Source organism: Geotrypetes seraphini, chromosome 1 (assembly GCF_902459505.1).
Source record: "Geotrypetes seraphini chromosome 1, aGeoSer1.1, whole genome shotgun sequence".
NCBI classification, from domain to species: domain Eukaryota; kingdom Metazoa; phylum Chordata; class Amphibia; order Gymnophiona; family Dermophiidae; genus Geotrypetes; species Geotrypetes seraphini.
This window is the reverse complement of record NC_047084.1, coordinates 295,994,541-296,009,159: the sequence shown is the minus strand read 5'-3', so window position 1 is coordinate 296,009,159 and position 14,619 is coordinate 295,994,541. Positions and strand designations below refer to the sequence as shown.

General features: G+C 40.0%; 1 protein-coding gene across 1 annotated transcript in view; it reads right to left on the bottom strand.

Moving 5' to 3' along the window:
• Nucleotides 1-14,619, bottom strand: part of LOC117364557 (disintegrin and metalloproteinase domain-containing protein 33-like) — a 313,992-nt gene that overhangs the window by 140,984 nt on the left and 158,389 nt on the right. The window contains exon 3 of the mRNA XM_033953874.1: nucleotides 8,703-8,779. Within this exon, the coding sequence (XP_033809765.1) occupies nucleotides 8,703-8,779 (77 nt within the window). The remainder of the gene's footprint in view (nucleotides 1-8,702; nucleotides 8,780-14,619) is intronic.

The following is a 14,619-nucleotide window of genomic DNA, read 5'->3' as shown; positions in this document are numbered from 1 at the left end:
TAAAGGCAGAGAAGAGAAAAATCTGGAATAAAAGCAGTGATCAATGACAGATGTAGAGAAGGAAAAGAAAAAAATCAAGAGAAGAGAGAAGAAATGGAAAACAAGCTTGGGAAATAATTTAGAAGACGGACACAAAACAAATGGAAAAGAGACTGGGACCAGCCCAATTAGATATAAAATACCAGATGACAATAAATAAATAAACCTGTCAGCAGCCAGCTAAACCGGTTAACTTGTAGTTCAATTGTTCGAGGTCATGATTCTTTTTTTTTTTTTAATCTTTATTAATTTTAAAATATAAATAGTGCAATACAATGAATTTAAACATAAACAAATCAAGAAACGCACTTTAAATATGCAAATAATTCAAAAAACACTCATTTTCTCCCCCCTCCCCCCTTAACTGATAAAAGTAGATATACATTTATAATTTCCATACAATAAATAAAATAGGAATAACAAACAATAGTACATTTCCTACCACCCTCCCTCCCACCCTGGATGTGTAAGGCGGTCAGATAAAAAGAAAAGGTACATGACATCTATTGTGACTCAATAAATGATGCCAATGGGCTCCACACCACGTTAAATACTTTACTATAATTGGCCAACTAATTGTGCTTAGGGTTCATTTTCTATTTCACCAACTGATTCTGAATCTTTTTTTCCAAACTTTTAGATGGTAAACCGCTTAGTTCTGTCCTATATGGTTGCAGTGGTATAGCAAATGTTTTGTTTTGGTTTTGTCCAGGTTTTGAAAAGAAGAACTATGAACTTGGTAAACATTCTATATCATTATTACAGCTTATGGGTGATGTAAATGATGTGGTATTTGTTCAATGTTCATTTGCTCAATTGATTATGAATGTTTTAACGTAAGCCACCTAGGTTTTAGCCAGATGATAAATATTTTAAATAAAAATTAATTAATTAAAAAGCTCAAAAAAGATGGAATTTTATTTATATACCCCTTCCTTTACTAATGCGTAGCACGGGTTTTCGCGCCAGCAGCGGCGGTAACTGTTCCAACGTTCATAGGAATTCTATGAGCGTCCTCCGCTGTCGGCACTAAAAGTCACGCTATGCATTAGTAAAGGAGGGGGATAGTTTTTATTGCATAAAAAAGACTGGTTTCAATTAAAGAAGAACTTGCAGCTCTGATTATTTACTTGGAGTTCACAAACTTTTTCTTTGTAGAACTGTAGATGAGTACAATGAGGAAAAGGATCTGGTCCAATTTAATGGCACAAAAGATTTAGGGCTCCTTGTACGAAGCCACATTAGCGGCTTTAGCGCGCACAACTTTTAATCACGCGCTAGCCAATAAACTACCGCCTGCTCAAGAGGAGGCGGTAGCGGCTAGCGCGTCCGGCGGTTTAGCGTGCATTAAACCGCTAACGCGGCTTTGTAAAAGGAGCCCTTAATGCTAGGGGGGGTCAGTCACAGATGATTATCTCAACATACACTTTTCACATAATGTTAGAAACAAAGAGGATAATGTTTTAACTCTCTAATAAAAAATCATCTTCCATTCCAAAATCTTTTTTTAGGTCATGTGTCTTTATTAGACTTCTGCCAGTTTTGCCAACCCCTTATATACATTCTGCAAAAATCTATTTCACCCACATTGCAAATGTCGGCATGCAACGATTCCATAAAGCTAAGCCAGAGTAAACTGGGCAGCAATTTTTAAAAATGCTGATCTTGCTGAAATGTCCTACTGTTTTGCTTACACTATAGTCTTAAAAACCTGATCCAGAGATACCATTTTCTGGGGTTTACCTCAGCAACGCCTCTGCAATTTTACTTTCACTGTTCAGAAAGAACAGATTAAAAAGGAGAAATGATTTTTCTGGGCGCTAAGCCCTATGAAACCTGCAGTCTGAGATTCCGATACTAGAAGAGCGTGAAGTCATCCAAAGTGTCATATTATTCCAACAGGGCCCTTCCACACCTCCCTCTGACACTCAAACAAGTGCTCTTGCACTTTTGGCAGCTTCTCCAAAGCGCTCTTGGTCAGAAGGGAAAACATAAACACATCTTCAGACTCTCCTCCATCAAGCTTGCAGAGCCAAAAACCACAACATCCCAGCTTCTCTCAGATTTACCAGTTCTCTCTTTTTTTTTTCCAGAAAGCCCTCCCCCTGGCAGGCAGTTCTTAAGCCTTTTCACATCAATGTTCCCCCCTCCCCAATATATCCTTAATTCTGTTTCATTCTTCTGCCCAGTTATGGATACCAGATGTTCTGATTTGTTAGGTGAAACCCGTCTATGCTTTCAGTTAAACAATTAACACTTTTGTATTCTGTTCCTCCCAAAAATTAACTGGAAATCAATGAATTAACAGGTCCCTTTTTTCAACCACAAATATTCATAAGCAACAAAAATTTGACTTAAATAAGGAAATATATTCTATAAGTAGTCATACATTAACACAACTTTCTCGGATATATCCTTATTAATGCAGATAGGTCGAGCTGATGGTGAATTGCTCTTGTTTCTCTCAAGCTCATCCTGACATTTAGCAAATATATAAGGGCTCTTTTTACAAAGCTGAAGCAGTGATTCCCCCATGGCAAATGCTCTGAAGCCCATTCAGTTCCTATGGGCTTCAGTGCATTTGCCACGGGAGAATCGCTACCACAGCTATGTAAAAGGAGCCCTAAAACTCACCTCTGCAGAACAAGTAACGTTACTTGAGAGCAATTGCTTCTCCCACTCTCCCAGATCTTTCTTTTTGCTTCCTCCCATGTGATCTTCAATGGATTGTTAAATCCGCATTCACTACACTCAGAGCAAAGCACCAGGGGAGGTATCAACATACATCTTGGGGCAAATTCTATAAAGGATGCCTAAAAGTTAGGCATCAAATAGACGTCTGGGAGCACAACGCTGAGCGCGATTCTATTATACATAGACACACAATAGAGAATCCCGCTCAGCGGCATCCAGCAAATTTAAGTGCGTCTATATAGTTAGACGTCCTTTATAGAATCACCTTTTAGGTGTCCTCAATCAAATCACATGATGATGTCATATTGATGATGTCTTAATGATGTCAAGATTGTGCATCAGGCATGTCTACTTGCTCTGAGCCACAGCCATTGTGAGTAGGGTTTCCCTTCTTATTATCTTAAACTTTGGGAATGAGATTTAGTATGCAATACATTTGTTCATGTGCTTTGTTTGAGTAATGCATTATTAAATATCTTTTAACCTTAATATCAAAATGGAGTAATTTTTATCCCCAAAAAACAAAACCCATACCACTATATCTAGACACTTCCAGCACGCCTAATCCATGCCTAACTAGCATCCAACTAACGCCCAAAAGTAGACCTGGTTTTGCTATGCCTACATTTTAGGCGAGGCTGTAGATGCATTAGGACGCTGACCGGCATGCGATTCTGTAAATGGACATCCATATTAAAGCCACGCCCACGCCTATCCCGTTAGGCACAACTTTTTACAATGGCCATCTATGAAATTCTGGATGCCTATTCTGTGAATCACACACAGAATTTGGATGTCTAACTTCCAATTATTGCTTGTTAAAGTCGTTAATTGTGCTTATTATTTAATCTATTTGGAAGTCTTTTTTTTAACTTGAAATTTTATTGAGTTTTAGTGAAATACAAAAAGGAAAAAGGTGTACAAGGGTCATAAGAACAATCAAGGACAATCATAAAGGCAATATCAAAGTAATCAGGGATTAATGATAATAGATAATATAATACAGTACGATGGTCAAGCATGTCCAGTTATGTTACACAAAAAGGGAAGGTAAAAGTGGTAGGAAGAGAAGACAAGGGGGGTGAGGGAAAGAAAAGTAAAAGAAGGGAGAGAAAAGAGTAAAAAGGGAGGGGAGGAGAGGCTAAACGAAGGAAGGAAAGGATAGAAAAGAAGAAAGAAAATCCCTCAGAGGTCAAGGAAAGAAAGGAGAAGAAGGAGAGAAAGAGAAGAAGAGAAAGCTAGAAGAGAGAATCAAAGAAGGTTAAGATAGTCTATGAAGGCAGACCATTTTAGACGAGCCTTGGAAGACATGGGTGTATAAATGGAAATCAACATTTCACATTTATGTTGAAGAAGCACTGACTGAAACCAAAAATGGATTCAAATAGATTTAAATGACTTCCAATTAGAGAGTATAAGACTTAATGCTATAATAATAAGTGTATCAAATAAAGTGTGTTGAGTTTGAGGTAAGGTATGTATAGGAGCCTTGGATTTTAATAAAATAATTTAAGGAGAAAGAGCAGCTTGGATGTTATAAATCTGACTGAGATGAGACCATATGTCCGACCAGAAGGATTGAAGTAGAGGACATTCATACAACATATGAAGCAATGTGCCAGGGAGAGATTTACAATTCCAACATCTATTTGATGGAAGGAGATCAGCAACATGTAGCTTTTGGGGCTCCAGTTCGTTCTATGATGTAAGAAAAACATTGATTGGGTCAAGTTTACAGAGGAAACTGTTCTGATGACTGTAGACCAAAGAGTCATCCATTGCCTGTCTGATATTGGGTGTCCTACATCGAATTCCCAGGTTTTACATAGTGAGGTGTCAGTTTTCGTATAAGGGATGATAAGTAATTTATACATTCGGGACTTAACATGACCTGTTGTAATAAGCAGGGAACCGTGTGAGAGCAAAGAAGGGGTTCCAACAACTACTGATTGTAAAATTTTTGATTTAGTGATTACACTAGTTGGTTGTAAGCACTGGTAAAAAGCCGAAGCCGGTAGAGCAAATTTGATACTGGCCTACAAATGTCGTTGAGGGACCATCACCAATTTAGCCCAAGAAGAACAAAAAATTGGTGCTTTGTCAATTAAGAAATGCGGATTGAACCATAGTGAAGTTAAAGAAGAGGTACAAATAGAAACTTCAAGTAGTTTATCTAGCTCAAGGAGACAAGAAACAGATTGGGAGATGATATGGTTGTTCTCGTGGACTTTTGAGTGGGATGTCAGCAGTGCAATTAGTGATGAAGAGAAAGTGCAGAGGGAGCGTTCCAACTGTAGCCAGAGAGGACAATAGTCAGATGACAATGAAAACCATTGGCTAGATTGTTGTAGAATAAAAGCCTTGTGGTATGTCAGAAAATCAGGTAGTAATACACCTGCCGCAGTTGTGGGAGCCTTAAGTTTTTTAAGGGCAATTTTCGGTGGTTTTTGACTCCATATAAAGGATGAAATATGTTTGTCAGTCGTTTTGTAAAACAAAGTTGGAAATAAATGTGGGATCATACTAAGGATAAAATTTATCTTAGGAGTAATGACCATTTTAATTGTTTCAATTCTGCCCCACCAGGAGATATGAAGAGGGTGCCAGGAATGTAATAGAGTCTTGATATAAGCAATAAGTTTTTCACTATTGTGGTGTATTGTAGTAGGCAGAGTAGCATATAAATCAATTCCTAAGTATCTCATACTTGTGGGAGACCAAAGAAGATGAAAAGGTTGAACTAAAGCCGGTTGAGAATAAGTGTTAAGTGGTAAAACTTCTGTTTTATGTTGATTGATTTTGTAACCAGAAAAGAGAGAAAAAGAGCCTATTAAAAATCTATTTGGAAGTCTAAGTTGTAGAATGTCCACATTATAGACGCCTAACTTTAGGCATCCTTAATAGAATTTGCCCTCTTGTGTACTTCTCTTGCTGGATATGGAAATACCAGGCAGAGTGGTCAAAGGAGAATAAGAAAGACGTTTTTTAGGTAATCTTTTCTCCTTTGGATTGAGTTAGACCTATTTGCCATTGAGATATGGACGGCTCAGATAATTATATTATGCTTGGCTGAAAATTAATTCTAGGGGTGGATTACATCAAAATACTGGCTTAGGGGATTTTCAACAAGCTCATCTCCGCACTTCACCGACACCAGGATGCCATTCCTCCCCACCTAGCCTCCATTCCTCCCCGCCTAGCCTCCATTCCTCCCAGCCTAGCCTGCAGTGAATTAAAAAAAATAAACACAGGGCCCTGCCATTAACACAGACTTCCTGTATTAATGGGCAGGATTGTGGCAGGACCTTATACCCTGTTGCATCTCAGAGGCCCTGCGTTTGGTGGGGTGGGGTGGGGGTTTGTCCCTCAGCAGCAGAAGCCCAGCAGATTCCGACTCCTAGAGGTACACTTGGCCCACTGAGGATGCCTAAATGGACTGTCTGCCTCTGATTAGTGAGCTGTGTTACTGGCAGAAGCATTTCAAAAATCACATCAGTACCAGTGCATCTTTTTTTTTTTTAGTATAAATCTGTTTATTACATTTCAGGTCTCACATACAGAAAAACAAACAATGACTCAGTCCAACTAGAACATGTGGAGTCTGAACTCTTATAACCCACACACAACTTATACAAGCAAACCCAAATTTCCTCCTTGAAACTCCCCTAACACCCCACCTTAAATACCCAACTGTCAAATACATTTCCAATGCATCTTTTTTTTTTTTTACAAATAACCACAAGCACGTCATTGCTTTAGAAGCACAGGGCAGCTAGCAATGACATCTGTCACTGGTGTGCCAACTTTAGTACCCATGGTACCCATATTTTTCAGTACATTATGGGTACTTTTATTTTGCATAGTATAAATCCCAAAACAAAAATTCTTCTAAACCATTTAATCAAACAGCCATTATGATATCCTCACAACATCTTTCACATATAAATAAAGTGTAGTGTAAAGTGCTCAGAAAATGGCTACACCGTAGCTCTGTGTGCTATTTCTTATTAGGAGACAAGACAGCACCATTTTCAATCATCGCACTTGCTCACAGTACTGTTGCAAGAGAAAGGAATAAAGTGCACTTATCTTGTAAAGTTCAAATAGCCACCTTCTCTTGAGGTAAATTGCAATGCTTCTCTCCCAGTGCCGTGATTGTTCAAAACTTTCTCCAGTGTCTATATGTTCGCTGTGGTGTTACCGTGCATACCCAAAACCCAACTAGGATCCTGGTTTCGCCATAAATTGGCCTTCTCAGGGGTGAAACCTTTTTAATGGCTCACGCAGGTACCTGTCGGTTGCTGAAGGCGGAGAGGAAGAGATTCCCCTGTGTGAGCCATGAAAATAGTTCACCCCTGAGGAAGCCAATTTTTGGCGAAACCGGGATCCTAGTTGGGTTTTGGGTATGCGCGGTATCACCGTAGCGAACATATAGACATTGGAGAAAGTTTTGAACAATCACGGCACTGGGAGAGACGCAACACAATTTACCTCAAGAGAAGGCGGCTATTTGAACTTTACAAAATAAGTGCACTTTATTCCCTTCTCTTGCAACACTGCTGTGATCAAATGCAACGATTGAAAATGGTGCCGTCTTGTCTCCTAATAAGAAACAGCACACAGAGCTACAGTGTAGCCATTTTCTGAGCACTTTACACTATACTTTATTTATATGTGAAAGAGGTTGTGAGGATATCATAATAATTGTTTGATTAAATGATTTAGAAGAATTTTTGTTCTTGGACTTATAGTATGCATTGAATGAACCTGGGACTATACAAAACAATACTCCTATATATTTTATATAGAAGTGTACTTTTATTTTGCCCCAACAGTTTCTTCCTGTCCTGATAATGGCATTTAATAGGTCTTGCAGCTAGTGAGGGATTTCCTCCCAGTTTTAACCAGTCATCTAGCCCAGTCACTGCTGGCTTAACTTGCAGCCAGGAGTCCACAGACTGCATAATCCTAATTCCAATGCATTTGCTCTAGGGGTGAACTGTCATTTGCAATGGAATAAGAAATGACATCATAAGGCCTGATTCTGGAAGCGGCGCCTTTTGCGACAGGTGCCTGCCGTGTATCAATGACTAGCAAACTGTGGCAAATTGATAACTTCATATGTTTGTATCCAGCCTTAACGTTCAATCTTTATTCAAATATAATAGGGTCTGGATTCGTTCTAGTATACCTCTGTTTCTTATTTATCTTCAAGGACACCTCAGCCCCCACCACTCCACCGCTGTCATCGTTTGCAACTGCGGGAAGAATTACGTGGTGCCTCATCATTGGCTGCCCATTTTGATGTCTCTTTTTATAAATATCCCTCTTTTTACTGGCAGGTGCCACATCCAGAATGGCATCTTTTTTAAAAAAAATATAAGCACCTTTAATGTAGGCCAGCATTTTAAAAGGCCTACATTTAAGGCACTGATCTCACACCTACGGACGCCTAAGGACACTTCCGGAGCAAACCGCACCTATGCCAGCCTTAGGCGTCCCTATGTGTCTCCTTAGGCAAGAGACAGGCACCTAAGAACAGTGAATGCATTTTTTTTTTTTTTTAAATACGTGTCCCGATTGGTTCATTAGACAGCAGTAGGATGTTTATTGCCACCTAATTTCAAAATGCTGTTTGGAGAATTTGGCCCAAAAAGACATCCCGTCATTGCTACAAAACATAAATGAGAAGAAAAAAATAACATTTTGTGTTTTGTTGTTTGCCAGAAATAGTGCACTCTGTGTAGAAAAAGAGCACACTATTTTCTGATAGTGAAACCACCATGTGTGCATGAACGCAAGTGCATAAACTCATGTAAGGTGTATAAACTCGTGTAAAAAAAGGTGTGCTCTCTTTCAGAAATTGTGCGCGCTCTTTCCACATAATGCACACCATTTCCAAAAGTAAGCAGTATGAATCTGGCTGGTGGTGTTCCATAGCTGCACTATGACTGAAACGCGATACTCACTGATTTCTTTCCAGTACCAATACAAATTCTCTGCCCTCAGCTGTCACCACGATCTCTTCTCTGGCTGATGTTGTCTCCTGTTCAAGCAAAGAGAGGGAAAAGCAGAGTTTTAAAACCAGGTATTGGAAATCAGGAGACGCAATGCAGCACATCTGCTTGTACTGTTAGGACAGCTCCTGCTACATATGATTCATTTATGCAAGCGCAGATAAACAGGACAGGACAAGATGGATCCATGCCCCTTCCACCCTCCATAGAAGCTGAAACCTCTTTAGAAAAATTTAAAAGCACACTAAAAAGCCACTTATACAAAGACGCATATGAGTCATAGATTGGATAACTTTTTCTATCAACAATCTTAGGATCAAACACTTAAATTTAACCAGATCTGTATATAGGTCACAATTTCTTCTATTCACTTTTAGACCTAGTTTTTATTTAAAATATTTTTAACTAGTCTTATAGCCCGTTACATTAACGGGTGCTAGAATATATGTGTGTGTGTCTGTCTTTATTTCTTTCTCTCTCTCTCCTTAGCCGCTTTCTTTCTTTCTGTCTTTCTTTTTCCTTGGCTGTCCATCACCACCCCTTGCCTGCTTCCCCTGTCCATTCTCCCTTCCTTTTACCTCCCCTGTGTCCACCACCACCCCTTCACTGCTCTCCTTATGCAGTAGCAGCCCTTCTCCCTTTGTTTTACCTCCCCCCTGTCCAGCAGCACCTCTTTCCTTCTCCCCATGTCCAGCAGTAGGCGTCTCTTCCTTTTTCTCCCCCTCCTCCTTCTTATATCTATGATACACTTACCTTGCTCCGCCCAGTTGCACCCATTGGAAAAGTTCCCTCTGCCATATCCCGCACTCCTCCTGATGCGACTCCCACTGTCTTTCTTTCTATCTGTCTCTGTCCCTGGCCCCCTTTGTCTGTCTGTCTTTCTGTGTATCTCCCTGCCCTTTTGTCTTTCTTCTTTTCTTTCTGTCTCTCTTCCTCCCTCTGTCTGTTTGTCCAAAGCAGCATTCCCTCCCCCTCCATTTCCCTCCCCCCACACCAGTTCCCTGTGCACCTGCCCCTGTGTCTTTCTTCTTTTCTTTCTGTCTCCCTTCCTCCCTCTGTCTGTCTGTCCAAAGCAGCATCCTCTCCCCCTCCATTTCCCTCCCCCCACACCACTTCCCTGTGCAGCAGCATTAGCGTTTCCTCTACCCCCTTTCCCTTCCCGCGGTCCTGACTACGAACCTGGTGATTCCAGCGTGTGCAGCAGTCTTCACACGCTTCTTCGGGTCCTTCTACTGCCCTGATTTACTCTGGCATGTCCCTGATGACATCATCAGAGACGCGGCAGAGCAAATTAGGGCAGTAGAAAGGCCCGAAGCAGCGTGTGAAGACTGCTGCACATGCTGCTGGAATCGCCAGGTTTGTAGTCGGGCCCGCGGGAAGGGAAAGGTGGGGCGGCAAAGGACTCAGGTCCCGGGTGGCGGGGTCAGTTTAAGAGCCGGGGAGGAAAGTTGCTGGGCTCCTTGGTGGGGGCGCTGAGCGGCCGCGATCCCTCTCCTCCGAGACCCCCCCCCCTCCGCTGGAGGAATGGAGATCGGCGGCTGGCTGAGGTCCCGGCTTGTGGAGGCGATCGGCGGCTGGTGACGTAGTAAGCGCGCATGCGCACTCCTGCGGCCACAGACCTACTGATCACAGAACACGCAGCTAGGAGTGCGCATGCACGGCTAGCGTTTTATTATATAGGATTACCCTCCTGATGTTGTTTCTCCTTAAATGTTTTTCTATTTTCTTAAACAATTGTAATTCACCCCCTCTTTCCTTATGTATCACTATTTAATTATGTATATTGACTGTATGTTTATTGGTATAAATTGTTTTATTTTGTCCCCCAAAATTATTATTGTTATACGCATTGAAAATATTTGATATTGCGTTTACTCAAAATTTTAATAAACTTGAAGCCTGGAATCCATATGTGCTAATGGAAACTTTCTTCAGCTGCCCTGATAAGATATTTCATGAAGCATGAGAAGAACGTAACAATCAGAGCCAGTTGTCTTTAACGAGAAGCCTGGACACCTCTTCCCTCCCATAGGGAATATGTAAAAGTGATTATTACAATATCCAAAGTGCTACTTAACTCACAGCATTGTTCCATGTCTTACATCAAAGTTACGTTTCTGCAACATATTCAGAGTGAAAGAGGTTGTAGTCAATTATCACTATAATGTCATTCTAATTTGTTGTGCACTGTGGGCCTTATTTAGGAATTTGGGTTAATACACATTAATGAGATTTAATGCACCTATACTCAATGGGACTCATCAACAAACTATATACATATCTTGAATTACCATGTATGAATGCATGGTGACGTTATTAAATGAGGACCTATACTTACTATTATATGTCTGATAATTGTGTTTGTACTATACGTAAAATGATTTGCTCACCAATTTGAGTCTCTAATGATCTTCACTAGTTTTCAAACAGGGGGGATGTTGGCAAGAAACTTCAGTGTGAGAGTCTGGAAATCATTGCTGGAGACAACATAATGGATGGTGATGGGAGGGGGAGGGGAAATCCTCCTCCAATAACACAGCTGTCTTGAGGGTTTCTCCTTTGATACTGTCAACCTTGCTACTCAGGCATGTTCAGAGTAATTCGTGTAGCTAAAATTAAAGTCTACCCCTGTCCGCCCACACGCATTCTCTTTTTCCTTAAGCCCTTCTTCCCTACATAAAGTATTCTTTCTCCTTGTTTTCCAGTAACTCATCCCAAAAACACTCTCCTCCAACTCCATCCCAGCTAGACCCAATCTCATCCTCATCAGTCAGCCTTTACCATCCTGTCTCCACTTCCCAATCCTTGAAACTGGCTTCCCCCTCCCATTTTTTTTTAATGCTCCTATATTATTCTATAGATTTTTTGGCAGTGCTCTTTTCTGGCACCACATGACTCTCAAAAAGTTGGAGCTGCTCAGTACCCAATCTCCTACACTGCTTTCTGTGAAGGTAATTTTTATATCATTTATACAGTAGACCAGTGGTCTCAAACTTGTGGCCCTCCAGGTACTATTTTGAGGCCCTCGGTATGTTTATCATAATCACAAAAGTAAAATAAAACAGTTTCTTGATCATATGTCTCTTTAGCTATAAATTACAATATTATTATTAAGACTTAGCCAAAAGGAAAGATTTATAAACTATAAAGAGTTTTACCTCATGCAAAGTTGTCATTTCTTTAATAAGACATTGACTATTTTTTCTGCGGCCCTCCAAGTACCTACAAATCCAAAATGTGACCCTGCAAAAGGTTTGAGTTTGAGACCACTGCAGTAGACTCTCAGTTAACCAGCACCTGTGGGGATTGATAGATGCCAGATAAATGTAGTTTCTGGTTGCTTGAGTTTTACTATTAAAAATTGGCCTAATACTATACCAAACTAACTTAGGATAGGGACACAAATAATCACCATTTACCTCAAAATGCGCCCTAAATAGAACCTTCAAGGGTCTTATGGCCACCCACACATCACATATACACCCACAGTCTGAAAAAAAGAAGACACAGAAAAAAAGTGGAGAAAAAGCCTCAGTTAAGCTTCATATGGCTAAAAAAAACACTCCACTTATGTGTCTTTACTATATCGAAATCAGTGGTGAAAAAATGAGGCACAGTGGCAGCCCCCCAAAAAACACCTCACATCCAGCATGCCAAAATCTCACATACAAACATTGTGTGAAAAAAGATTGCAGTCCAGAGGCACAGTCAGAAATATTGCAACTTGAATAAGGAAAAAAGAAAAACTTAGCTGTCAACAAAGTCCCAGCTATCTCCAATCAGGCTTATTCGCAAGCCCCACTACCCAGGCCTCGTGGAAAAGCAGCCCACCCCATACTATGCCATACCATAAACTGTTCCAGATAAACTACCAGACATGTGGTAGGCAAAGCGTGAACAAAAAACAAAGAGGTTTTTTACGGAGAGACTTTTTTGGCGATTTATTTTGATGTCATACAAGCTCGTGTTTATTTTTTTGCTGCGGTTTATTTTGAGACCTTTACAACTAGGGACCCCTGATGAAGGAGTGTTAACCGAAACATGGACCCCTGGTTTGTATAAAGGTGGTGATATTAGCCGCAATCTTGTACTCTTGTCTGCAGTTTTTTCTTTGTTTGTTTTATAGGCAAAGCGTGGGCATACTCCGGAAAAGCTTTACAGTTTTATGATTGGTGCAGATAGAAAACAGAATTGATATGGATACTGTGCGAGTAGCAATGGGGTAGGGTTGCCAGATTTCCTCTTTGAAAACAGAGGATGCTTGGCCCCATCCTATTCTACCTCCGGCTCCACCCAATTCCTTCCCTAGCCCCTCCCCCCATGAACCTCCCCAACCTCGATGGCTGCATTTGGAAACTTCGTGCATATGTGGATACAGACACAATGACATCATACACATGTGTGCATGCGTATGACATCATCACAGTGACACCCGCGCATTTGCAAAGGCTTCCCGACGAAGCCTCTGAGCTCAGGATTTTCAAAACCTGGAAAAACTACCGGGTTTTGGAAATCCCTTCAGGTGCCCAGACAGTCCTCTAAAAAAGAGGACATTTCTGGGTATTCCTGGATGTATGGTAACCCTACAATGGGGTAAATTCAGAGAGCCACATTAAGGTACATGGGGGCTACCACTGGCCTCTGGGCCTAGCTTTGAAGAACACTGCTCTAGTGCATTTCAAGTTCTTTTTTTATAAATATGAAAGAGAACTCAAAATAGGCCCATTCTTGTACATCTAGGACTGCTAAAACCATGAGCTGCAGGGAGGACAGAAAAAAAAGCTTAGTGGACTATTAATACCACTTCTTCCCCCTGCTCCCAGCACACATATACTTAACTAATTTTGCAAAGTTTGCTCTGTAGAGAGAAAACAAAAAAAATATTCAAACTCCATGCTTCTCAATAAAGCGTGCTGTAATATAGCTGCACTAACTGATCAGCTCAGAAACGCCTCCCTCTATGCCCTCAGACACACCCCTCCCCACTTTCCTATATCTTCCCTGTCCTGCAGGGCCACATTTTGGATTTGGAGGTACTTGGAGGGCCTCAGAAAAAAATAGTTAATATCTTACTAAAGGAATGACAATTTTGCATGAGGTAAAACACTTTATAATTTATAAATCTTTCCTTTTGGCTAAGTCTTAATAATAATATTGTCATTTATAGCTATAGAGACATATGATCAAGAAACTGTTTTATTTTACTTTTGTGATTATGATAAACATACTGAGGGTCTCAAAATACTACCTGGAGGGCCGCGAGTTTGAGACCACTGTGTTATATCCAACATGATGTTAACCGCATTGATATTGTATGTAATGCAATATGTCAAAAATAAATGAAACTTGAAACTTGAAGAATGTAGTACATTTTCTAGCTTAAAATTAAATGATCTGTATTCTACCTTTTCCATAATGAGGGAGTAAAGGAAGTGTATTTTTGTTTCCTTAAATTATTTGGTTGGTTTGATTATTTCTTTTCATTTTTCTTTATTTACTGTTTGTATATTGTTATTAAATGTTTAAAAATAATAATGATGATTATTATTTCCCAATATTTCTTCTTGTATCCCAGCAGGCAGCCTTTTTCCTTTATGAAATATTAGACACTGGTTTTAGCCTAACTTAATTAGTAAATTAGCTTTAGTTATGAGCTTTTAAGAAGCTCATAACTGAAAAAAAATAATAATCATATGTTAGGAAAGGATGGGAAGGTGGGGGGTGATGAGAGTTTATGATTTGTATCATTGCTGATTATTAAGTGATGTATTTATTGTTAATTTGTTTGAACATTTGTCACACTTATTCTAAGTTTGAAAATGAATAAAGAATTAAAAAAAAAAAATAATTATTCGGCTTAATTTTACAA